We start from the raw sequence: 24354 nt of genomic DNA on the forward strand, positions 1-24354 counted from the left end.
CGATCCTGCTGGCATCCCCGCCATTCACTTGATCACATGAGGCGGGACTTCCTCAGAGTTCCCTGGTCCATACCAGTGGGCTTGTCCAGGTCTGAAATGGTCTGCTATGGCCTGTTCTTTACTTGAATTGTTTTTTCCTTTATTCCTTTTCCCTCTCCCCTCTTGTGGGTTCCTTAGGGTGGTGAGAACCGCAAGTCACCCTGCCGCTCGGCCTCCTTACTGCAACCTATCTTTGGCCTTGGAGATTATGGTGTCTAGGGGTCTCAATCAGTAGGCATTTTTTTTTTCACATTCTCCATTTCACAGTCATGTTTCGTCGGTTGGGCTGGAGAGGCCCTTGGGAGCGGGTGGGGAGATATTGCTTTAAAATGGCGTCTCCTTCGCGCACAACTCTCCATGGCGCAGATGAAATGTCTTTCCCTTGATGTGAAGGGGCTTAATGCGCCTAATAAACGAGAACAGGTTTGGTGCTACCTCCTGATTCAAGACCCGGATATAATTTTCTTAAAAGAAACTCACCTTCTACAGGCAGACACAAAGCGCATGGCACATCCTAAATACCCTGGTCAAGCATGGGCCTCTTCAACAACATCTAAAACAGCGGAGGGGTCATTCTCCTTAAGTCAGGAACACGCATATAGGGAGTCCGGATGGTCCGCAATAGGGAGGGGCGGTATTTAAAGCTTAAGGTGCTAGTTCATAACAGACCCCTTATATTGATCAACATTTATGCTCCTAGCCACTCTCAGGACACATATATCAGGAACCTATTAAAGGAGCTGGTCTATCTAGAAGGGGGCCAGATCCTTCTTGAGGGGGGGCCTTTAACCTTGTCTGTGACCCATGCCTAGACTGCAGTTTGTCATTCTTTCAAGGTACTGGGACTATGTCTGCAGCACTCAAGCAGGACTTCAAGGCCTTGGGCCTCTGGATGCATGGTGTTATGCAAAACCAGGCACAAGGGATTTTATTTTCTATTTGCATGTTTTGCCTGTCTTACTCTCGTATAGACCACTTCTTCCTATCTCAATCACTTATTTGCTTGCTAGAGTCCGCAAAAATATCGAACATATCCAGCTCGGATCATGCCCATCTCGAAATCACCCTGGCAAGCCTGGGTGCAACAGCACACTCCGTCCCTTGCTGGAGGCTCCCCCATCATATCTTACGGGATCAGGTCAACGTGGCTTGAATACATCCGGCAATCCAAATATACTTTGAAACAAATGATATTCTTGACACTAGCAACCATGTACTCTGGGACGCATGCTAGGCAACTATCCAATGCGTTTTTACCTCAATTTCAATTGCCCAAACTTGTGAATCTCGCCTGGTTGAAGCCGGCCTCTCCTGCGATATTAAGGTACTGGAGAGACCAGAGCAAGCCGCACCCTCCAGACAGCGTCAAAAACACCTAGCCTCACTCCGGGGTCAATTAAAAGCACTCCGGGTAAATCAAGCTAAACACTCGCTTCTTGCGCTGAAACAAAAGTTTTATGAAGGGGGGAACAAGGTGGGCTCCTTATTGGGCCATCGGATCCGTATGCGCATTCCTCAGAACCATATCTCCAAGATTGAGATTGGTAAGGATCAATGGCCACATCGGAGCGGATACACAGGCTTTCTGTACCTTTTTCCTGTCCCTTTATGACCAGGGCGAAGTCGCCCAGGAGGAGATTGAGCCATTCCTCGCGCACTTGGGAACCGCTAAATCCATCTTATGCTCAGCAACTAGAGGATCCGATTATCCCAGAAGAACCTAAAAGCCTTAAAAAGCATGCCGCTGAGGAAATCTTCAGAGCCCGATGGCCTTATGGTCTCCTTCTACCATCTTTTCCTCCACCAGCTGCAGGCTCCGATGCTTCCGTTATTTAACTCTTTTGCAAACACTGCTAGTGTGACCCCTACTATGGCCGAGGCGGAATTAGCTCTCATCCCTGAACCAGGGAAAGATCCGGCATCCTGTGCCTCCTACCGCCCCATCTCTCTCCTTAACGTTGATGCCAAAATACTAACAAAAATGTTGGCACGTTGTCTGTCACCATTCCTTCCTGGCTTGGTTGATCCGGACCAGGAATGTTTCATTCACCAAAGTCAGGGGGCAGACATCATCAGGCAGATTGCCCACCTGGTGGAGAAAGCCCATCGGCGTAATATTCCTGCATTTTTGCTCTCCCTTGACGCTGAGAAACATTTCAACAGTGTAGAGTGGACCTTTCTCAGAGCGGTACTACGCAGGATAGGACTGGGACCACTGATGACATCTCGCAAATATGGCCCCTTATATGTCGCCCTCGGGACGAATTAGAATTAATGACCTACTCGCTCCTCCGATTCAGTTCCACAGGGAAAGGCGCCAGGGGTGTCCTTTGTCGCCCCTGCTCTTTGCCGAGGCGATAGAACCCCTGGCAATTACAATACCCCAGTCAGTGGCGGTTAGGGCATTTCATTTGCGGGAATTGAACAGAAGGCTGCTCTCTTCGCGGATGACCTGCTTCTGACTCTTGCTGACCCTTAGAGCTCTTTTCCCGCTGTGCTTCTCATACTTTCTCAATTTGAAAACGTCTTGGAGCTTAAAATAATATTAACAAATCGCAGGCATTGAACCTCCCCCTTTCACTCAGGAGATTGCCGAGTTAAGTATGCACTCCCCATTCCAGTGGGCCCCTCATTCTATTTGATACTTGGGGCTTAACCTCACAGCCACACTGAACTCTTGGACTCAGGCTAACTGGCCAGAGTACAGACGTTCTGTTCGAGAGGATATTTGAAGATGGAAATCGCTCCTAATACCGTGGTTGGGCCATCTTAATGTGGTGAAGATGTCTATTCTGCCCAAACTATTGTACCTCTTCCAGGCACTCCTGACCTCTATCCCCTAACAGGAAATTCTAAGCCTTCAGTCTGAGGTCAATTCCTTTATTTAGGGCAAGGGAAGACAGAGATTTTCCAACAAACTCTTAATGTCGCCAAAAGACCGAGTGGTTCTTGCATGCCCCAATCTCCTCGTCTATTATTGAGCGTCCCACTTGTGCTTTATCTCGGAGTGGGTAGTTTGCGAAAGCGAGCAGCATTGGTTTCATATGGACAGGGCGGTGACTTGTCGCCCCCTAAGTGATCTGGCGTGGCTACCAAAAAAAGTGCGTCCTCGCAGTGCCTATATTGCTACCCCCACAAGAACTGTCTTGGAGATATGGGACAAGGAAGCTAATAAACATGGGCTTACCTCATTCCCCTCCCACTAACAAGCCCCTAGCCCGCAACCCCGGTTTCCCCCCGGCCATACAACCTAACTTGGTTCAAGATTGGGTGGCCGATGAGTGTCGTACGATAGCTGATTGTGGGAGAGACTTTTAAAACATTTGACCAATGTAGACCGGACTATCATCTTCCCCCGGGGCACACTATCAGTATTATCAAATTAGACACTGGTTACATACTATTGAAAATACACTGGGAGCCCCACGCCCATTGACCCCTTTTGAACTGTTAGAACGATCATTCGATGGTTGGCGGGCCTGATCACTCGAACCTACAAGTTCCTGCAACGCTCTCGCCCTCTGCATATGGTGGTCATGCCCACTCCTGATGATCTTTTGTAGGGAGGTGCAGAGCCATATCAAGGATGTAATGGGGTTTCCCATTCCGAGCACTCCTGGGTTGGTGGTTCTGGGACTTCTACCTCAGTTTCTTAATGCCATGACTCACACCGAATTACGTTTGATACTTCACATGTTAGGAGCAGCAAAATAGAGAATCGCACTCCACTGGAAAAAGGCCTCAACCCCCCGTCTTCAGTGTGGCTCACCTGCCTCCAGGCATGTAATGGCGATGGAGCTTCTTTCCAGCCGCCTTGTGCATACTGATGCCAAATTCACACATATCTGGCAACCCCTGGTACAACATCTATCTAAATTAGAACACGCTCGCTCCGTTCACCCAGTCTACTGGCTCTTCAGCTGTTTTAAGATGCTTTGCTCCCAAGAGGGGAGGGCCTCTCAAAATGAGGAAGAACTGATAGAAGATTCAATAAACTTTCGCTACCCTCCCACATCTTCTCTGCATCCATACGGGGTGGGATACCTTTTGGTGCCGGAGTTGGGAAACATCTCCAAACGCAGCATTGTGAGAATTGTTCCCTCCCAATCCCTCCTCCCTCAGGACTCCCCCTTCCCTTTTATGTCCCCTCCTCTTCAGTTCTTGATTATTTTCGCTTTTGTTCTTTCCCTCTTTTTGTGGTTATAAGTTTCTTTTGATAGAACTGTCGTACAAGGAGAAGAAAATGTGATATTATCTATGTTACTACACCATCACTAGCTTAACTCCCCTTTCATAGATAATGTCCATACCTGTTAGCCGGCGAGCCTGGACAGAGCTCAGCGGTTCTTAAAGCTGATGGATAAGCATTGAAATGTTTGTAGTCTCCTTGCTTGACGCTTATATTAACATTGTAGACGTTCCATAATATTGTTTGATTGAAAATTAATAAAAGAGATTTCCAACAGAAAAATTGTGTAAGAAACCTTCTAAACAACATTGAGGCTGTACGAACTGAAACCATGTTTAATATATCTTGAATTCATTAAACGAATTGCAGATTTTTTCTCATTCCAAGATTTTGTCCATTCTATGATATTGTAACGTATTGCTGTGCCTCAAGTTTTAAAACAAATACACATTTGCCTTGAAATTCGGGATCTGAAAACGCTACTAAATATGTTTTCATTTGAGTGGGCTTTGCTGCAATACACCCAGGATACAATCTGGGATAGTTCAAGCAGTATTTTAGGTCTACAGCATAACTTTAATTGTTATAGTCTTTTGACTGTTCTGTTAATTTCTAAACATTTTGAAATGTAAAATCAGTTGATCGTCTTTGTCTTTGAAAGCAGAAGTGGCTCTTGCTGAATTATTGTAAGAGGACTGTTATTTTACCTTTCTGAGCTTTCTCAGGAGCATACCGGTACTTTATACCAAAGACCTATCAATTCCAGTTCATGTGTTAAGACTTGTATTGGAGCACTAGAGCAAAGCTTTGGAAACCACTTTCAGATTTTACTATCATGGCTTCCATGTGAAAAGGAGCAAAATGTTCAGTGCTGTTGATTACATTGATTATGTTAACCTCGAGGGTTCTTCTTAATGCCAAACATTCTATTTTCTCGGACCGGCAAATCGAAGAACCAGTCAGTTGTTTTTTTCAGTAACATAGAGTTGGAAACCCATTTAATTTGTTGCTCCTGCCAGTTGCCCTTTTAGGGGGGATTTCTCAAGATCTCCTTAGGATTTGACAACTGTGCTCAGAAGGATTTATTAAAACCCTAAGTATGTTACCATCCTTCTCTTTAAAAAAAAAAAAAAAGGCAGTTACTCTGTCTGAAATCTGAATCAGTACTTTAGTTTAGCTCAGTTTAGTTTTGGTTAGAATGAGTGAATGAGTTGCTGTCCAAACTTTAATGTCATTGAGTTGCGCTCAAATGACTGGTATTGGTTTGACACCACTCTGAGATGTATGTTCATTTATATGTGATTTATATGTGAATTGCTATGAATCTGAAATTGTTAAAAGTGGTAAGAAAATATTAATATTAATGGCTATGCATAGTTCAGAAAATGTTTTTTTAGGTGTAACTTAAGTCATTCTTCTGGTTGAATGTATGAATGCAAAATTCCTATTGGCAAGTTAAACATCCTCACCTAAATTGGAAAAAATAGTATTCTTATTTGATGATGGTTGAATGGCCCTTCTAAAAAGCCAGTAATAAGTTGGATTATAATTTGGGGGAGGGAGTGATCAAGTGCCCACTTCAAGGAATAATCACAATCCAAGTCACTAATTTAACCCGAGCCCAACCTCATGGTAGCTGTGACACAGAGCAGAAGGCTTCACTTAGGGCAGTGTGTAAAGTATTTATGCAGTATCAGCACAGTAATAAAGTCAAATTGCAAAACTATAAATATCCCTCAGAATCAGCAAACTAGAGTAACATTTACTAACAAATGACACTAAAGTAACAAAAATACAATAAGGGAAACTGGAGATATGAGTGTTTTGAGTTTTAAGTAGAAATAGTGCCAAAAAGCATAAAGTGGCAATGATAGTCAGTGGTTGCAATAGCCTTAGTCCTAGTTGCAGTTTTAGACCGAGCGCAATTGAATGCAGATTGGATGCACTAACTAGGTTTATCCTGGTGAAAGATTTTACCCTCTGACTTAGTTTCTTAAGTCCCAACGAATCACAGAAGAACATTGCTAAGGCCCCATGACCTCATGGGAGGCAATTGGAGATGCACCGGGAGTTGTGGAGAGGCCAACAACAGGTCCAGTTCATGGCCGGTTGCCACTGGTCAGCTTTGTACTATCAGGAAAAGGCCTCCTGCAACTTGTCTCCATGTAACCACACAGGAGGTCAGCCAACTGACCCTTGCAATCTACTTCTTTGTCCTGTGTGCAAGAGGTAGCCGGTCCAGTTCTTCAGGGCTCCTCTAAGGTCACAGACTGCACTTCCAGTCCTCTTCTGATCTTCCACAGGTACAGAACATTTTCTGAAGTTCGTGCCACATTTATGCCTGTCACCAGCTAATGGGTGAGGGTGACTCTTGGACACGCCATACACAAGGGTGTAAAAGTTCCCAGGGCTATCCCTACAAACTTTTTCAGTAGTTCATGTTTGCCTTACTGCAAACAGGACCAAAATGCCATGTGTTGGGGTTCTCTCATGAAAGTGAAAGTCTTCAGCCATACTGAACTTGGGCTCTGAGAGCTGAGAAGATACAAATGTGGCATAGTAGAAGGGATGATGAATTTAAAGATGCACTACACACGGGGGGCCCTTACAGATAAGCTTTTAGATCCAGACTCTAGGGCACTAAGACTCCGACCACCGGAATGTTGAGGAAGGGGAGGGCGATAATTCCACATAGCTGTTGTGTGTTATCATCTCTAACAGGAAGGGGAGACCCTTTGTCCGTCTTCTGGAGCACAGGGACACAGATTTGTGTGTACCAGGTTATCCAATACCGTTTATTTGAACATCTCATGTATAGACTGTATCATTCTGCTATATTCCAACAGGTAAAGACTACACCATTACGTGTTAATAAAATGAAAAATAAAGATTTTTTTTAAAACTTGGGCTCTGAGGGCTGGGGATGTACAAAGAGAGTGTACTCTGGTAATCCTAGTGTCCTCCCATGTCTAACTCTAAAATCCAGTTTGAAGCTGGTACTGTACCCACAACAAACATAGATACAGAAGTCTGGTAGGACAAAATCAAGGTCCTTTAGCAACCAGACAAGGTATCTACAAGAATTGTCTTGGTATCCTTCTCTCTCTTTCAGGTGCACCCCAAGTGTTACATGTGACTCAACAAATCTGTCAAAGGATTGGACACTGTGCTGTCATAAGGGGGCGCACAACCTCCACACTGCATATTCCGTTGAGCTTGGAGGAGGCATCTCTGCCCATTCAGGTCACCCTATTGTTTGCTCCTGGTAGGCATTTCACACTTGTTTCACACCTTTTCAAGCCTGAGCAAAGGCTGAGAAGTGGCAGAAGTTTATGCATAATATACTTCTGACAGTTAAGGCAGGTAAAGTGTAACTTTCTAAAAGTTAATTTTCCTTAATGGTTGTTAAAAATCCATCTTCACTATTGAATTTTTAATAACTATTAACAAAAAATGTAATTAATTTTCGAGATAATCCCATATTTAAGCTATGGTATGAGTAATGAAATCTGTACTCTGTTTTTTAACTTAACACAGCTAGGCCTTCCACAGTAAAAATTGTTTTTTGCTTGTCATTGTAGTGACATGGTAGCATTAATTTCTACATGTCCCACTTTTAAATACCACACATACTTACCTTGTGGGCTGAAAGGCATACATAGGGGTGACTTTTTTGTATTTAAAAGGAAGGGGTTCCCCTGCTAAAAAAGCGTTATTTTGAACGCTTGTTCTGTAGGGATTACACTGCAGCAGTCAGGCGACACATGGTTGGCCTGAAGTAATGTTTGTCCTGGCACTATAGTGGATGGCACAATAAGTGCTGCAGTCCACTTTTGGCATGTAACTTTCAGGGCCAGAGTGCACTTTCTACACCATATACTAGGGACTAATAGGAAAGTCAAATATGCCAATTAGGAAAAAGCAAATTTAACCATGTTTAAAGGGGGAGGACAGGCATTCTTCACTTGGTTACTTCAAGGAAAAGGCCTCTTGCAACTTGTCTCCCTGTAGCCACACAGGAGGTCAGCCGACTGACCCTTGAAATCCACTTATTTTTCCTGGGCAGAAGATGGTTGCAGGTCCAGTAATTCAGGGCTCCTCTAATGTCACAGACAGCAGGTCCATTCCTCTAATGATCTTCCGCAGGTGAAGGAAATTTCACAGAATTCTAAAGCCAGTAAAAATATAGGGCCCATCGAAAGGTGAAAAACCAGGAGTGACCAAGCAGAAAAGGCAAACTTCTACAAGGGCATATTAACTTGCTGAAACTGTAACCCTCCTTAGTAGTTGGGCCAAAATAATTCAAGTTTGGCAATACATATATTGAAGCTGTGCTGGATAGATAAAAGATTTCTGACCTTCCATGCCTTGTAAAAGTCCTTTTTGCTCCTAAAAAGATTAGGTCCTCATTACATTTGTCTTTGTTCTGGTTTCTTAAGATTCTAGGTATGCCGTTTGCAAAAGATAATGGGTCTTTAAAGAAGGTTTTTTTTTGGGACAGTTTTTTTTTTTAATTCATAGATGGTGTTTGCGGAGAAAACAGAAACTTTGGGATTTATTTCAAAGTACGCAAATGAAGACTTTATATGATCTATTCTTTACTGGGAGGCAATCTCAGCATCAGTAATGGCGGGATTCTCTGTGCGAATGGACTTCTGGAGGCGCAGTTGTGGCACTAAGTTTACCAATGTCTTCTGGGACTTTGGACAGTGGCTCACCTTTTCTGTGGAACTCTGCCTCTATCTCACTGAGTGTCTGATTTTGTATTGAAGGTTCAGGTGAGTAAGCCATCAACCGGATCTGTAGATACAGGATTAGAAAAATTCTTGTCGGATGCCAACCAGGTGCTTCGGGCCAGTAATTTAAATCACATGCATTGTTTCTGTTCTCACCGAATGCTGTTATGAGGGCACACCCAGATAGGTCACCTCGGCCCCAAGAGGAAATATACGTATCATGCCCTCGCCTGAGAAAAGGAGAACTGGCAGGTACCTCTCACTCTTCTCTCTAACAAGTTATGCTCCTTTAGACAGAGTGTGGTAGGAGTCGGACAACCCGGTCAGAGCACTTCTTATTTGCAGGAACTATTTATACAGAACAGCTCGGCCCTGGATCCCCAAAACAGTAGACACACACAATAAATGGTATTTTACTACTATTGGTTATTTATTATTTCTCTACATATCGTGTATCATTTTTTGTGTGTGTGTAGTTAGCTATATTTTTATGACGTCCAGCAAATCTTAGTTATGCCATGCCAGTTTTCCCCACATACCATATTAAACCAATGTTTCTGCAGTCTGATATGGTCTCTTGAGATTCTCTGTACACTCAACAACCAGCACCTGTGTGCCCAACACCTCCCTAATCCTGGCATCCTTTCTACCTTTTCCTCCAATAATCCCGTATGGCAAGGGAAGGTGGTACTCCTGTGCAGTGGCAGTGCCACGTTTTGCAAAACTGGCAATGTCCCTTTGCAGAAGTGTAAGAAAGGAAAGACAAATCCGAGCGAGGGGGGTGCCCTTGTCATTTCTGACTTTTATGAAATTTTACAAGTATCTGTTCTATTTAAGTGACTGGTTTTAATTGCAGTGCTCAAAAAAATAAGGCAGTCGAGAACACATGTTTTAGTGCTACCAGCCATAATAGTTAAACGTCTAGGCAACAAACGTATGCCTGTAAGCTTATTACATGTACACATTCTCACTGTGTTCATGTTACCATACAACCATATATTTAATTGTTTTCCTTCATCTTAAACAGGGATCTCAAAAACCCAAGCTAATTCCTGATGACCATATTTCTGCCTCCTCTTCTCTTTTACTGTAGGAAAACATCTACTGTGCAATGCAGAATGGCATTATATTGCATGGACTGCAACTGCTCCCACTGAAGGTTTGCCCCATATCGCACCCAGCCGTGTAGTAGTGTAATATCTTGTTTTGTTCATATTTGCTTTGTTTTTTCACCTTCAATGAGTAGATGTATAACTCTCCGTAGCCCTCATGTCCATTTGTAAGTTGATGAGTAAAGTGAGCAGTCAAAGCAGTGGGGATTTGAGAACAGCAGCTTGTTTACATGGAAAAAGTATCCAAGCTAAAAAGTTGAGATAAAGTTCCTTATAAAAATGTCAAACATACAAAAGGTGATGGGGTTGGATTTCTAGCAACTAGCCTACAGCATTCCAAACTCTTCTTTTCCTCCACTGTGCGTTCCCTGAACGAGGCTCGCCTTCTGTGAATCATATTGAACCTGCTTCTCAGGGGTACAGTCCATCCCAAACTGCCAGGCGAGGTACACAAGCGCCAAAGACCAGTTTCGGCCTTAGTAGGCCTCCTTGGCTTCTGTGGCGGAGCGAGCAAGGGACCGACGTCTCGGATTATGCTTTCCACTTAGGGAAAAGGCGGTGGGAGCAATACTTGCAAATAGTCTACACCAACCAGCAATAAAAAAATATATTTTTTAATGTAATATCTCACAAGCAAAATGACATTGGGCCACACTTCCAAAGCTCAATTCCTTTTATGCACATAACTGTATTTATTCTGAGGTCGCGTGGTTGATGAACTTAAATCATTGTGTGTTTACCTTGAATGTATGCTCATATTTTTCTGTGTTTCTCTTTATCCCTTGATGATTGATTACCAATTAGATGTTAATCACTCACTGTTGGTCATGTATGTTATACAGATGCGAAGGTGAGAACCACTGCTAAAAGTATATAACTCATTTGTATTCCATTATCTAGCTAAGCGCATGAGATCGGCCACCAACTTGTTGAACTTTGAAGATAAATCAAGCTGAGGAACAAAGAAAACGGAAGAAAGAGCTCCTTAAAAATGCATTTGAGCTACTCATAAAGAGAAGTTCAGCACAAGAAGAAGAGCACTGTGGTTCACTGCAAGGTTCACTTTTTGAAAATGCAGCATCAACTGTTCTTAGGCACAACGTTGATCGTCCTGTATTGGAGGAGTTGCCTTCTTTTTGAGTTAGTATATCCTGTAGGTTTTCCTGGTTGAACAAAAAATGTAATGTAGTCAACACGAGACAGTTAAGGGTTGTGACCACCTGTGGGGCCATCGTCGACCAATGAAATGTGTGTCCACGTGAATTTACAAAATTATCCATCTCCTTCTGGAATTTAAGTGATTTAACTTGTAAGAAAATGGGATACTTTGTTGTGGTGCAGTGGAAAATTCGACCTGCCTTATGTAGACTGAAATTCGGCGCAGTTGGTTTTGCTAACAATCTGCACATTTTTGGGGTGTTGCATAGCAGATGCTATTTAGCACTCTGTGTGTCAGCAAATGAAAAACTAATTGAGAATGTGATCTGTATGTGTGTGTTTTTTCTGATGGTGGAGGGGAGGTTAAAAGTGCCAGATCATTTGATACAGTTTACAGTCACTTTTTCTGTACATGTTTTTTCTGCTTTCTCACGGTCAGTCTTGTAAATATATTTGTTTGCATTGATAGTATCAAAAAGTTAAAGCATTCATAAATTACATTTCGAAGTGTTTTTATTTATCTATTGCATAACTTTGATATGCCTTTTTTCAGGCTTCCTATTTTTAGGTTCATTATTTCCCTGTAGATGTTTTAATGTGCTGGGTAGAGGTAAGTGGTAACAAATGCTGGTTGTGTTCCTGCTCTTAGCACATTAAACTCTGCTCCATCTCATGTTAGTATGGTCTTTTCCTATAATTGAAGCTTTTTAATTTTCTCTGTAATAATCTGAGTGGCTGCATCTCGCAGAATTGTTAATACTCAAGGTACAGGCAGCTTAAATGATTCTAGTATTTGACCGATAAGATGCATACAATTAAGTGAAACTGCATTTCTGAAACTTTGTTGGAAATGTGAAGTGTTGAGATTCCCAGAACTGTCTGTCCCCTTGAATCGAGTCTGTGCCGGTTCCCTTATTCGTCGTGACAGCGTGACTAAGTTGGAAACTGACAGACTGACCTTGGAAAATGCAAGGCGTGATCACTAGAGACTAAATGGAAGATCACTGGAGTGCTACATTCATTCTTTTTTTTAACTCTTTAATAGGCTTGACTTCAGTACAGACATGCATTGTTGGTAGCGTGCGATGTTTGAAGTAGTAGTGTTATTTTAGACGAGTTGTAATGATGTCAGAGGTTTGACTTGTCTCAATGAAACCTCCATTAAACTCTCCTCGTAGTATCCCCTCCTGATGCCCCTTACTCCGAGAAGAAGTCCTACGTCTGTTTTCCCTGAAAATCGAAGGAATGACACTAGAAACGCCCAAATGTATTAATATTCTGACTCCAGTATATTTGACGAAAACGTATTTTAAGGTTTCTTGTTGTTTAGGCAAGCAGGGTGAGTAAAAATACAGCCATGTCTGTGCACATACCTGCAACATGTTTGCATGCTCAGTAAATGTGGCAGGGGTTGGAAAGGCGGGTACCTTCAACATATGAAACGCTGGCTTGTACATATGGTGAGTTCATTAATGACGTGTTTTGCACACTACACTGTGTGAACGTTTCACCTCTGGGTCTGTCCATCTGTGGTACCCATTAGCGTGGTACATGCTTACCCCCTCCCTCCGAAGAATAATATAAATAATGCACAGCGAAGAAACAGCACCTACAGAGAGATCATTTGGTACACTTTCTATTGTATTGTTCTGCAGAATTTATATAGCGCTATGTGGGCCTGCATGAGTAGTACTTTCTGTCAAAAGAGATCTAGATATGTGGATTGATTATAGAGCTTTCCAAATTGGGTTTAACTTGAGAGAAAATAACAAAACACTGTTTTTTGTTATATGGGGGCTGGGTGGTTTAGGGAGCCAGCTAATCTGTCTGCCCAGGGTTTGACAGATGCTCTATCTTGGCTGGCGAGTTATTGTTTTAAGGTCTATTGAGCTGGCGCGCCTGCTCGTTGGGGTTCATTCATCCGCCGCCGCGGTACCTTGATTCAGTGAATCATATGATTGAGTGGTGTTTAAAGCAATCTTTCAGTTATGCCGATAAAGCTCTCGTTTCTACGTGCAGGCTTGGAGAATGACAGCTTTGATACCTAATCAGTGGTTTTCAGAGCACATTCATGTTAAGTAGGTCTCCAAGTCATTACCCCGGAATAGGGTGGTTAAGCACTTTAAAAAGAAAAAAAGCTGCTTTCAGTGCTTTGCTGACTGTTCGGCTAAAAATAAGTACTCGTGACTTGTTTTTTATGAAAAGCAGCAGCGGTTGCAAGGTTTAAAAGCAGCAATAACAGAGCAGAGTTTCCCCATCCTTCAGATTACATTAATGTCATATCACTGGACCATTAGTGTTATTTCCTTCTTCACCACATCGCCGCATTTTCTAAAAAGAGATAATTTCATTTTGTGCCTTGTAAACTATTTATTTTGATATTGTGAGACAGTTTTCATAGGGTATAATCTTCAACGTATTGTAGAGATAGACCACTGATTTCTAACATGCTAACTAGTAATGAAAACCAAAAATATGTCTCTGAAATCACACGTCTACTTGCAGTTACATTGGTGTAACTGAATAATATAGCAAATATATTATAGGTTTTTGCTTCCAATACTGTCTGTTTTTTGCTTTTGTGTAAATAAAATGTTTTTAACATCAATCCAATGTTTTATGTTCTTTCCTCTGCTTGCAAGGATTGTCAAAATATCACAATGTTGTCAAGTTTCCCAGTTAACCTTATTTTTTTCTTTCCTTGGTTACCTGAACATGTTGTAACACAGTTTAAGTCTGTTTCTAAGTTATTCCAATAAGAAAACGTGTACATTTATAAATTATTTTTATTTTATTGGATGACACCTTGTCAGCAGAAACATATTGGTATCCGATCTATAGGTATATGTATCAGAATAGAGTTGGAAGGTCTATAAAAACGTTAACAAAATTATTAAGAATGTGTGTGTTTATTTTGGGACAAACTGTCGAGATTTTTCGGCCTATGAATTGGTAATGGTGTTTGTAGTGTACAGAGTCCGAAAACCGTGATCGCACTATGCTTGAAACATTATTATTGATCCATGACCTCTAGTATCCGGTGGTGGGGGAGACACTGAAAGCTTGTGCCAGGCTCGAGCCTGAACCCTGCCTCTGACTCAGCTCGAGGGCCTGTCGGAATCTCGGGGCCATACTGAGCCGAGCCGCCATGTGGCTTCTGCCTGCCACCCTGCCTCAACCCAGGATGTGGCGAAACTGCCAGAGCTGCTGATTAGGTTTGAGTCCTGGGGAAGTCTGTAATGGAAAGAGGTATCACAGCTGTTAAATCCTTCGCACAAAAACAGGGCGCAAGACCTCTACTCCCAATCAAAAACATCTACCAGGCCAGAGTTAAGGCAGCAGCAATGTATGGGGCTGGTATTTGGGGTGTGGTAGCGCTAACTATTCTGCAAACTGCATAGAACAACTTCTTCAAATCCATAGTGGGCCTCCCTCTCGCTACTTCAAATTATATCCTACATTTGGAATTGAATCTCCCTTATATTGCAGATTCAATACAATTATCCCCAATTCTCTTGTGGCACTCAATTTGGAGGAGGGATACCGTGCCATTGACTAAGACGATAATAAAGAATTGTTTAAGGATGGACAAATGGAGAAGATCCAGGTGGCTTCTTACTGATGGCAGATTATAAGCGTAAGGAGCAACACCGAGAAAATCAAGCAGCATGTATTTATCTCCAAAATCCGCCACTGATAGAGGGGGGGTATTCCTATTTAGTAGATGTAACCAGATCGCAACACAGATTCATATTACTAAGGTTCCGCATGAATATGATCCCACTGATGTTAGGCTATCCAGAAAAAACATATAAGCACGCGGATTTAAGCGCATGCCCATGTGATAACCTCTCACCCCAAACTCAATTGCACTTTGTCTTCTTCTGCAGGCTGTATGAAAAAGAAAGGAACGACTACCTTAAACCAATTTTAAAGAAATTGAATTTTAACCAGTGCCGAGTGGCACTTTATTTTTTTACAATCGTTACCCGATACCCTGGTTTGTTATTCTGTAGCTACGTTCTTATGGGCCTGCATGAGAAAGAGGAAGGGTGGGATCCGTAAAGATCTGAGCCTGCCATATGGTAACCCTCAACAAGTGAACTGATTTTGTTGTAACAGTACCGCTTTATTCCAAGATCAATGATGAAATATTTGCTGCTTTTAATCTTTTATTGTAATGCATTTTATTTGTGATTTTATGATCATTTTATTTTGATCGAATAAAGATTAAAAGAAGAAAGAAAGTAAGAGTCCTGGGGTCAGCTCCACATCCTGTGGTGATGGGCAAATCATTAATCCACCTCCCTCCACCCCACCCCACCCCCATAAACAATGAATGTGAAAATGTAATGCAACTAACACTCATGTAAAGTGCTCCAATATCTACCGGTCGAGTTAAGCTATATAACAAATGTAGAAAAATGCACAAAGAGGTCAAAATAAAGCCTTAACATAAAGAAAGATACATAGATACCCATTTCCTGGCTGATTTGTACAAATTGAAAACAGAAAACCTGATGAATTGCGACTTCCCTGCTGAAATTGTGTGATCTTAATCAAATACTTTATTTCACCAAAACTCATTTTTTCTTCATTATCCTGCATCAAAGCCCTTTCAAATATGTGAATTCTGAATACCAGTTGTTCAAAAACCTATTGTGCGCTTTATAATAATTTGGGTCACCTACAGTGTTTATATTACAACTGACTTGCCTCTTAGTGCACTAATGTTTTATGCTTAAAAACTATAACTGTTAACAAGTACGTAAAAAGTGCAGTGCTGTAATGTGATTTATTAATGTCAAAGTTTCACATGTTAAGGAAATACACTTTCTTGAATTTTGAAGCTGCTTTATCACATTTTACGTGATCGTTGTGGTGTGATTTACACAGCAAACATTTTCAGGGCGCAGCTCGCGCACAGACTCTTAAGATCCGAGCCAGACCCTTGGCTCGACTCTCTCTGTAATTCTGTTGGCTCGCCCACCTCTAAGAGTATCAACATGAAGAAGTGCAAATGTGTTTGACTCATCACTGCGCCTAACATAGAAACCCCCAGAGTGTCCCTCCCCCAAAGTCTATCTGGGTGTTCAACTGCGCCAAGTGTGTACCGGCCCAGAGCAACCGCAAGCAGGTCTATAATCAATGTCCCCCATGTATAATGTATCCTACCTACATGCCTACTAGCTTCTTCCATACTACTCGGCTAATGTATAAGGTCGCCTGCTTTGTCTCTGAGTTTGTAGCTCCTGGATTGAGGTCCCTTCCAGATACTCATAATTTCCTCCTTCGAAATCGGACAGAGATTTCGCTTGTCTCATTATAGTTCTTGAAGAATCTGGTTCCCGCTGCAACCTGGACTCCACAGTCTGGTTCTAGTATATGGGTCTCACAATAGCAGGTCTCCTCTTGTTCACCAGTTGATGTTCGTCGAGAAGGGCCATTGCACTGCCCCTTAGCTGCAGCTTAAATGCCTCCCATAACGCTAGCGAGAGTCCGATGATCTTGTGTTTAGTCAGATGTAATGCTCTGTTTCTTGTTTGAGGGCATCAGCTAGGTTGCTCTTCATGAGCCACCATGGACCTAGACGCCGCATAGTTAGTTCTGGTGAATTATCTAATTATGCCAATGGTAAGACCCATGTATTAATCACATTGAGTACTTGAGAAAAATGTATACACTGTGTGTTGTTGGATGTCCATCGCACCAAATAGTCCAGAGCCCAAAAGAGTGGGAAAAAGTTCTGCGGTATCAACCCTGTGTTTTGTCTGGCTAAATTTGTTAAGGGGCTCCTCTGCCACTGCATTAGAAGATCCACCAATGATGGTCAACCAAAAGGTGCTTATGTTTATTATCGATGATGGCAATTTCATAAAAGAGCACTAAGTGGGGGTGGTGTGCATATATTTAGCAAGGTGAGTTATATGCCATGCCATTTACCAGCAGTCATCTGTATTTCGCCAATCCATCCTGCCACATTGTTTTATTGGGTAAGGGGATTTCTTTTTAGGAGAATGCCTACCTTTGGATCTTCTGTTAAACCCTTTGCCAAAAACCGTGCCAAAGCCATACTTACTCAGAAATACACAGGTATTGCCCATTAGATTAATCTTCTGTAAAAGTAAGATATCCAGACCATCGTTTACTTGATTTAAGCACAACCCCTCAGTTGAATTTGGTGTTTACGCCATTACCATTCCAGTTTACAAACTTAAAGCACCAGAATAGCCCAGTATCTTTGTCTTCAGCAATGGGGGAAATGGTGTGTGAAATCTAGCTGGACCACTACTATGTAGAACAAACGGAGAATATCAAAATAGCCAACTAACAATTGAAAATAGGACCAAAGTCATAATCCCATTTTTCATTCAATGATTTATGAATATCCAGTTTATATACAAAAAATGACATTTATACAAGCATCCTATTGGTATCGTTGATCACCCAAAGAGGAGAAACCAGAGGAGAAAGAAATAAACACTAAACAGCCTTGCAAGTAATTCTAATATTGTGTTTCAATAAATGATGGTCTCCGTCTATAATCATGGCAGTCAGTCTTAACGGTCCTTGTATTCAAAAGGAGGTAGGTGCTTACCTCCTTTTGAATACAAGGACTGTTAAGACTGAATGCCATGATCACCGAAATAGACAATCATTGATTGAAACACAATATTTTATATTTTGTATATAAACTGGATATTAATAAGTCATTGAATGACAAATGGGATTATGACTTTGGTCATGTTACGTCTAAAGCTGTGTGTTGCTTTTACATTGCTGTGTTGTTTGTTAGTTGTTGAGATGATGAATAAATGCAGTCTGAATGTGATTATATGGGTCCGACTGACGATATGAATGGTTTTGGGGTGTGAGTGGAGATGTTTTCCAGAGTGATTTGGTGTGTTTATTATTAGGTAATATTTACTATGGTATTCTGTTTGCTTTCCATGTACAATGCAGTGATCCCAAAGGGCACTATTAGAAATGGCTTTATGTGTTAACATTTTGTTTGTTTATGTGAACAAAGAGCGATTGGAATACACTGGTACTTTTTTGACATAAAATGATTTTGAATTGCATTTTCCTTTTATTGAATCACAAGGCTCGATTGCGACCTATTGGCGCTTTATACGTGGGATAGGATATTCCGTAACCATTTATCCATGACAGGCAGGTTGTTTTTATGTGTAGGAATGTGACTTTATTACCCCTGTTTCTTACCTCACTATGTTTGATATCGGGGGCCCTCTTTTTGCTTTGGAAACAATTGGAAATAACCTTTTCCAATATGTACCTCCAACACTCCTCACTTATGTATCGAAAGTATGCGTTGAAAATCCCATTTTGGCATTGCCACCACTTATTGGAGGAGTAGAACAAAAATTCTGCCCACCTACGAGTACCATCTAACCTAAACCCTGCACACAACAAGGGGGGGGACGCAATAGTCATGTACTTTTTTTTACATTTCACTGTATTGTACACTCCTAACGCTGTTAAATTATCTCTTTAGAAGGAGTACATCTTTCCCCCTGAACTGGCTCTTAAGCAGAAAGAAGAGTGTAATGAGGTACTGGGAGGTCTTTCCCCTCTCTCCTCGCTAATGCGAGGGTTGATACCCTTCTGTGTACATGACATACACACAAGGGGTAACTTGCACAGTGTTTCGGAGAATTGTTCTGAGATTACACACGGTTTCTAGAAATGTATTATTGGTCAATTGGTCCAGATGTGTTTTTCATGTAAAGGATTAACAATCGTGTTGGAACAATCTGATCAAATAAACCTTACATGAACACAGAATAATTCCCGATTTAGGATGTTTGATTAAACATGGGTTTTGCTGTTAGAAATGCAAATTAGTATAGAAAACTGTTATTGAGATTAAAGCCTGTGCATGAGGGACACTGTCCATTCTGAAGTATGTAGACATACATTTGTCAGCGGATATACCCCCAGTACATACCTGAACCAGTTGAACAGAATTTAAAGTTTAACTCAACGGAATAAAATAAATTTAATGTGCATTTTAAAGAACCCCCTTCTAAGACACGGAGACGACTGCACCTTTCTGAGGTGCGTTTCTGCTTTCTGAAATCTGAAAAACATCTACTTGGAGAACACTGTAAAGTATTAATCTATACATTTTTCTCTTAAAATATTATAGGCATAGTTAATTTGTTTTGACTTGTGTTATTCAAAATTTATTTTAGGAGATTGTAGCAGTCACAAAGATGAGTAAATTGTACTTTGTAAAAACTAGAAACCAACTCATTAAATCTACCTTATTCCGCAGTAAGGATTCTGAACCAAGACGGTCTCTGTGTTATTCCTTTACTGAAATACAATGACTCTGCTGTAAATATGTTCCTTGTTAGCTGCATTAGATGTTTGAAGTTAGGGAAGGAAACTATTTTGTCTTCCTCTTTTCTAGTCTGGAAGATTTGGAACGTTTACCACAGAGTTGGATTCGTGGTTCTCAAATGGTGGCATGAAAGTAAGCAGGAACAGCAATACCTAATGATTTATATGCATGATCTTGAAATTGTAAACTATCAAGTGCCCACCACAGGTGCCGCCATCTTTAGAATTTCTGAGTCCTAAGTCTACTTGACAAAGGAGCCCTGCAAGGCAGTGGCACCCTCCATTGTTGTTGACAACCATCCTTTGCTGTGCGAGAATTGCGGTATTGAGGCAAGGGGTTCTCTTCATGGATAATACCTCGGTACTTACTGGTTGCTAAAGGTATATTTGAAAACTTAGACTCATTGACAGCATGCTTAGCAGCTGGGATTTTTCTAACCTGACTATGACCAAACGAGTGCCCATGTAAAAATCCCTATGTCTGCTTGTGCCCACAGGAGAATGTGGACCTGTCCTCTTTGTTTTTCAGGAGAGTGTGGAACTGAGGCCAGAGGTACCTCCTTATTGCAGAATTCCTCGCATGTCCTGCTGGAAGGATATTTAGAAGTTCTGATGCGTTGAAAGCACCTGTCAGTGGCGGAATAGCAGTGCACACCAAGCGTGTTACCGTTTTGCCAGAGGGCGTGAGCTTGTCAAATGTTGCAGGATATTACTCCAACCACATGCTTACCAAGGACTGTGGACAGAGGCATAGCTGTTTGGAGTGTTACACCCCCCCTAAAATATGTATTCTACATTAAACGGTAGGGTATACGTGCTTTCAGTATAGCATGGTGAGGTGTCTGTCGGATTTAACCTTGGATTTGTACATACACACAGACAAAACACACACTCGTTCTCTCATCTCTGTTTTGAGGTTCTTAAATAATATTGGTTAGTTTGAAAAATATTGTTTTAAGAACTCCTAATAATACGCACTGCCCCCTAAACTACCCTCATGCCCTGCTTCTCATATAATGTATTTTAACAAGATATGCCAGCGTGATTGTTGGGAAATCTGAAGTTCACACCCCTATATCTTAATGACCAAGCTATACCTGTGACTGTGGAGTTTATTTAAATCGGGGCAATTAACTTCCCTATATGTGACTGGACTTCTTTCTAAGCTACTAAGAGAAGTGGCTTCGGACACTGAAAGCAAAGAAACCGCAATTGAGAATGAGTAAAGCTGATGTGTAAGTTCTTGTGATCTGCCTTAAAAATGTGTAAAATCCTATATCCTACACCACTTCCAATGAACGTATTAAAGGTGCATCTTAGCTAAGGATATCTTCGAGTATCAGTGCACGTTATAAATAAAAATGTAATTTCATGGTTATGTCTGTTATTGTTTCTGATATGCTTTTTCAACGGAACACAGCAAAATTCGACTTCCTAACGTGCCTGATCATTTTATAGTGAATCATTATGTCTTTCACATGATGGATATTGTTAATGATTCACACCTATTGAGATGCAATGGGAAGGGTCACTACGCTGATACGACTCGAGAGAAAGTTATATTTTCTCTCGTTATCAACTAATTAAATGATTTCCAAAATGTTACTAATAAAATAAAAATATATGTTTTAGGCTGCTACCTGGTATGGCAACAGTGCAGACACTGATGCGTAGAAATATTCTAGTGATAAACGCCTTATAAATGTCCTGATGTTGTTAATAATATATTTTAAAGGAAGTATAGATTCATGATGCAGTGGCTCCAGTAGATTGTTATATCAGCTTTGAAATAAAAATTAGCAAGTTAGTTCTTAGCTCACCTTCGGGAACTGCTGATCCCTCTCTAAGTCCTGGAAGTAAATAGGACTCCGTAGGCGGGTGTATTCTCTAGTAAGATGGCATCTCTGGATCCTCATCAAAGCTCATTGATCAGAGAAATCGTATGCACTTAATCAGCGATCTAGTGAAACTTGCATTATGACATTGTGATTGGCACTACTCAAGAACCTGGGCACTGTTGGCTGACGATAAATCTAGTAGAACAGACTCTGCCTTGACTGTTAAATTGGATTCAAAGGAAATCAGTACCGAATTGAGTGGGATTTTGATAGAGGGACGGGATTTGTACAAGTACTCCTTGCCTGAAATCTCTGAGAGATGTGGCTAGTCTTGTATTGGGTGACCAACCACCAAACAGTTTGGGGTCGAGGATTTGGGATGATCAACTGATTAATATCCCTATGATTCAGATGCAGGTTTCTGGGTGCCGGCCACATGATTAACCCAGATAAATGGTAAACTACTGCATTATATTTGGTCCCCTAGCTCCCTTTTTAATACAATCCAAAGACTTTGAGCTTACGAGGGACCCAGTTATAACCAGTGCCTTACAAGTGCCCAGAATAACTTTTACTTCTGGATTCACCAGAGAGCTAGTCAAGACTATGGGAGATTGTATATGCATGTGATGGTACCCTCCTCCTGGTGTTCGATGTGCTGATTATTGTAGTGAACATCAGCAAAAACACATTGAGGAATAAATGGGAAAGAGTGCAATACAAGAATCATCAACTGTAATGGCAAGGGTGTGGAGTGTGGAAAAAAGTTAACACTTGGGTCTAAGAGGCGTTCTACTATTAACTAAGGAGACCCCATTTCAGTGCAAATAGAAACTAAGGAATAGGAAAGATATACGGAGTATTAATTGATGCTGAACTGGAAGAACTTGTGTCACAAATGAAATTTCCGAAGCTGGTATTTCTGGAGAAACAGAAGATGCATACATGGTGCAGTGGTTATGTTGCCTGGATTAATCAAAAGTGTCAAAGTATAGAACAACGGTGCTCTGTAAACTCTGCCCTGGAAGTCAGTGGGTTTTAAGCGTCATCTTGGAAATCTATAAGAATATCTTATTAGAAGAAACCTGGTCAATGTGTTCACCGCATAAAGAGCGTGATTGGTTCCCTAAATCTACTCACGAAATAACAAGACACTGTCCATACAGCAATCATTGTAGTTTCTATAGAGATTCTTCCTGAGAACTTTGATCTATATTTAGTGGCTCAGATGAATTTCAGTTTTTTTATTTGCTTAAGTCCTCATATAAATCAATAATAAAGTGCTCATCAAAAATGTGTAGTGATTATTTCATTTATCACCATCCTTTTTCCTAGTCTAGAATATCTCAGGACCATTTCCCACTGCTACAGCCCTTTCACCAGATTCACCAACCAACCTCTGAGATTCTCGTGGGTCCCCTTTTGTTGATCCTACTGTGCCCCTAGGTAAGGATGGAATAATGGAATCTTGACTAACCACTAATGAATTGTTTTTATCATTAGGTGTTCTCAGGGTGGCAATAGCAAGCTTTCCAAGATTGATTACGATGAGGTTTGCTTTTGTCAATTCTCCTTTGGCCACCCATTGATGCTTGGTTCTAAGTCTTCCTGGCTGCCCATCAGATTCCTATGAAACTGGTTTTGCAGTAATATCTATATAATAAAGAACACGTTCTAGCTCCTGCCTGAGTTGTGCAAAGTTTGTGATGGGTAGAGTTTAAATAGGATGGGTAGAATTTAAATAGGAAATTATCTGAATAGATTATAAAAATAAGAGATGTAACCATTGACATCTTTGCTAAGTCGGAAAATGGCTTCTCAGTATATTTGTTCCGGTACAGCTCTCCTAGCCTCTAGTATTGAGTATAGATACTGCGCTTATAATGTTTGTAGTGTTGATAGTTCACTATTCTGCCAAACTGTAGATTCAAACTTAAGTTTTGGATAATGGTATTTCCTACTTATCTCATGACATACCTGGGATATGTTACAGGTAGTCTTTAGCCAAGTCTTTTAAACAAATTTAGATGAGAAGAGTAATTTATGTATAGTTTTTGATCCCTCTCAAAGCGAGAGTAAGGTATTGCTTCAGGTCTAGCTATCTTTTATATCACGACCCAGAAAACCTGCAAGTGCTATTTAAAGATTTCCTCCACCTTGCAGGTTTCTATTGCTGTTAATTGTCTGACGGATACAAACTCCCAAAAGTCTCGTAAAATGTAGTCAGTACTTTTCCATCCAAGGTTAAAATCAGACCAAATGCATATTCCTTAAACTTGTGTATAGTTTGTGCTAGTTGGAGACCCACAATCTCATCTTTATCCTTTTTATTTGATCTTTTGTACTTCTCAACAGACTGCGAAAAGAATGTTAGATGGGGAGATCTATGCCTGATTCCTATCTAATTCAAGATTAGGGAGCTTGGCCGGCAAAGGAAGATGAATGCAATACCCATAATGCCACTAAATATTGGTCTGAAGTTATTCATATTGAGCAAAACGTGCCATAGTACTCCCAAGTAACTATTGAATGCTTTCTCAGCTAGCGGTTTGTTATAGTCTTAGTGTAAACCACATATGCAATAAAATGAGACATTTGTGCTCTAGAAAACCTTGCAGATCGTTGCATATCATTTAGGTATCTACTAATCTTTCAGCCAAGATTTACAAATTGATTTTAAAGTCTGTGCTAACCGGTTCAACCAAGCTGTATGACCAGCATACTGATGGATCCATTTTTGGCTTAAGAAACATAAATATCATGGCTCTGAGCTGTGATTGTGGTGTAGACCCTACTTTCTGTATCTTCTTCTGCAATATCATGAGCTAATGCCTAGGAGCACAACAGCTACTATTACAAAAAGATGTCTCCAATCTCCCGACTAGTATACACGCCAGTTCCTCTATTCTTTTAAC

At 41.1% G+C, this 24354-nt stretch overlaps 1 protein-coding gene across 1 annotated transcript in view; it reads left to right on the plus strand.

The window, feature by feature from the left end:
- OSTM1 (osteoclastogenesis associated transmembrane protein 1) overlaps window positions 1–13842 on the plus strand; it is a 205120-nt gene extending 191278 nt beyond the window's left edge. Inside the window, exon 6 of the mRNA XM_086926684.1 lies at window positions 10977–13842. Coding sequence (XP_086782810.1) covers window positions 10977–11032 — 56 coding nt within the window. The 3' untranslated portion in view covers window positions 11033–13842. The remainder of the gene's footprint in view (window positions 1–10976) is intronic.
- The last annotated feature ends 10512 nt before the right edge of the window (window positions 13843–24354 follow it).

Source organism: Lissotriton vulgaris, chromosome 6 (genome assembly GCF_964263255.1).
Source record: "Lissotriton vulgaris chromosome 6, aLisVul1.2, whole genome shotgun sequence".
In the NCBI taxonomy this organism is placed as follows: domain Eukaryota; kingdom Metazoa; phylum Chordata; class Amphibia; order Caudata; family Salamandridae; genus Lissotriton; species Lissotriton vulgaris.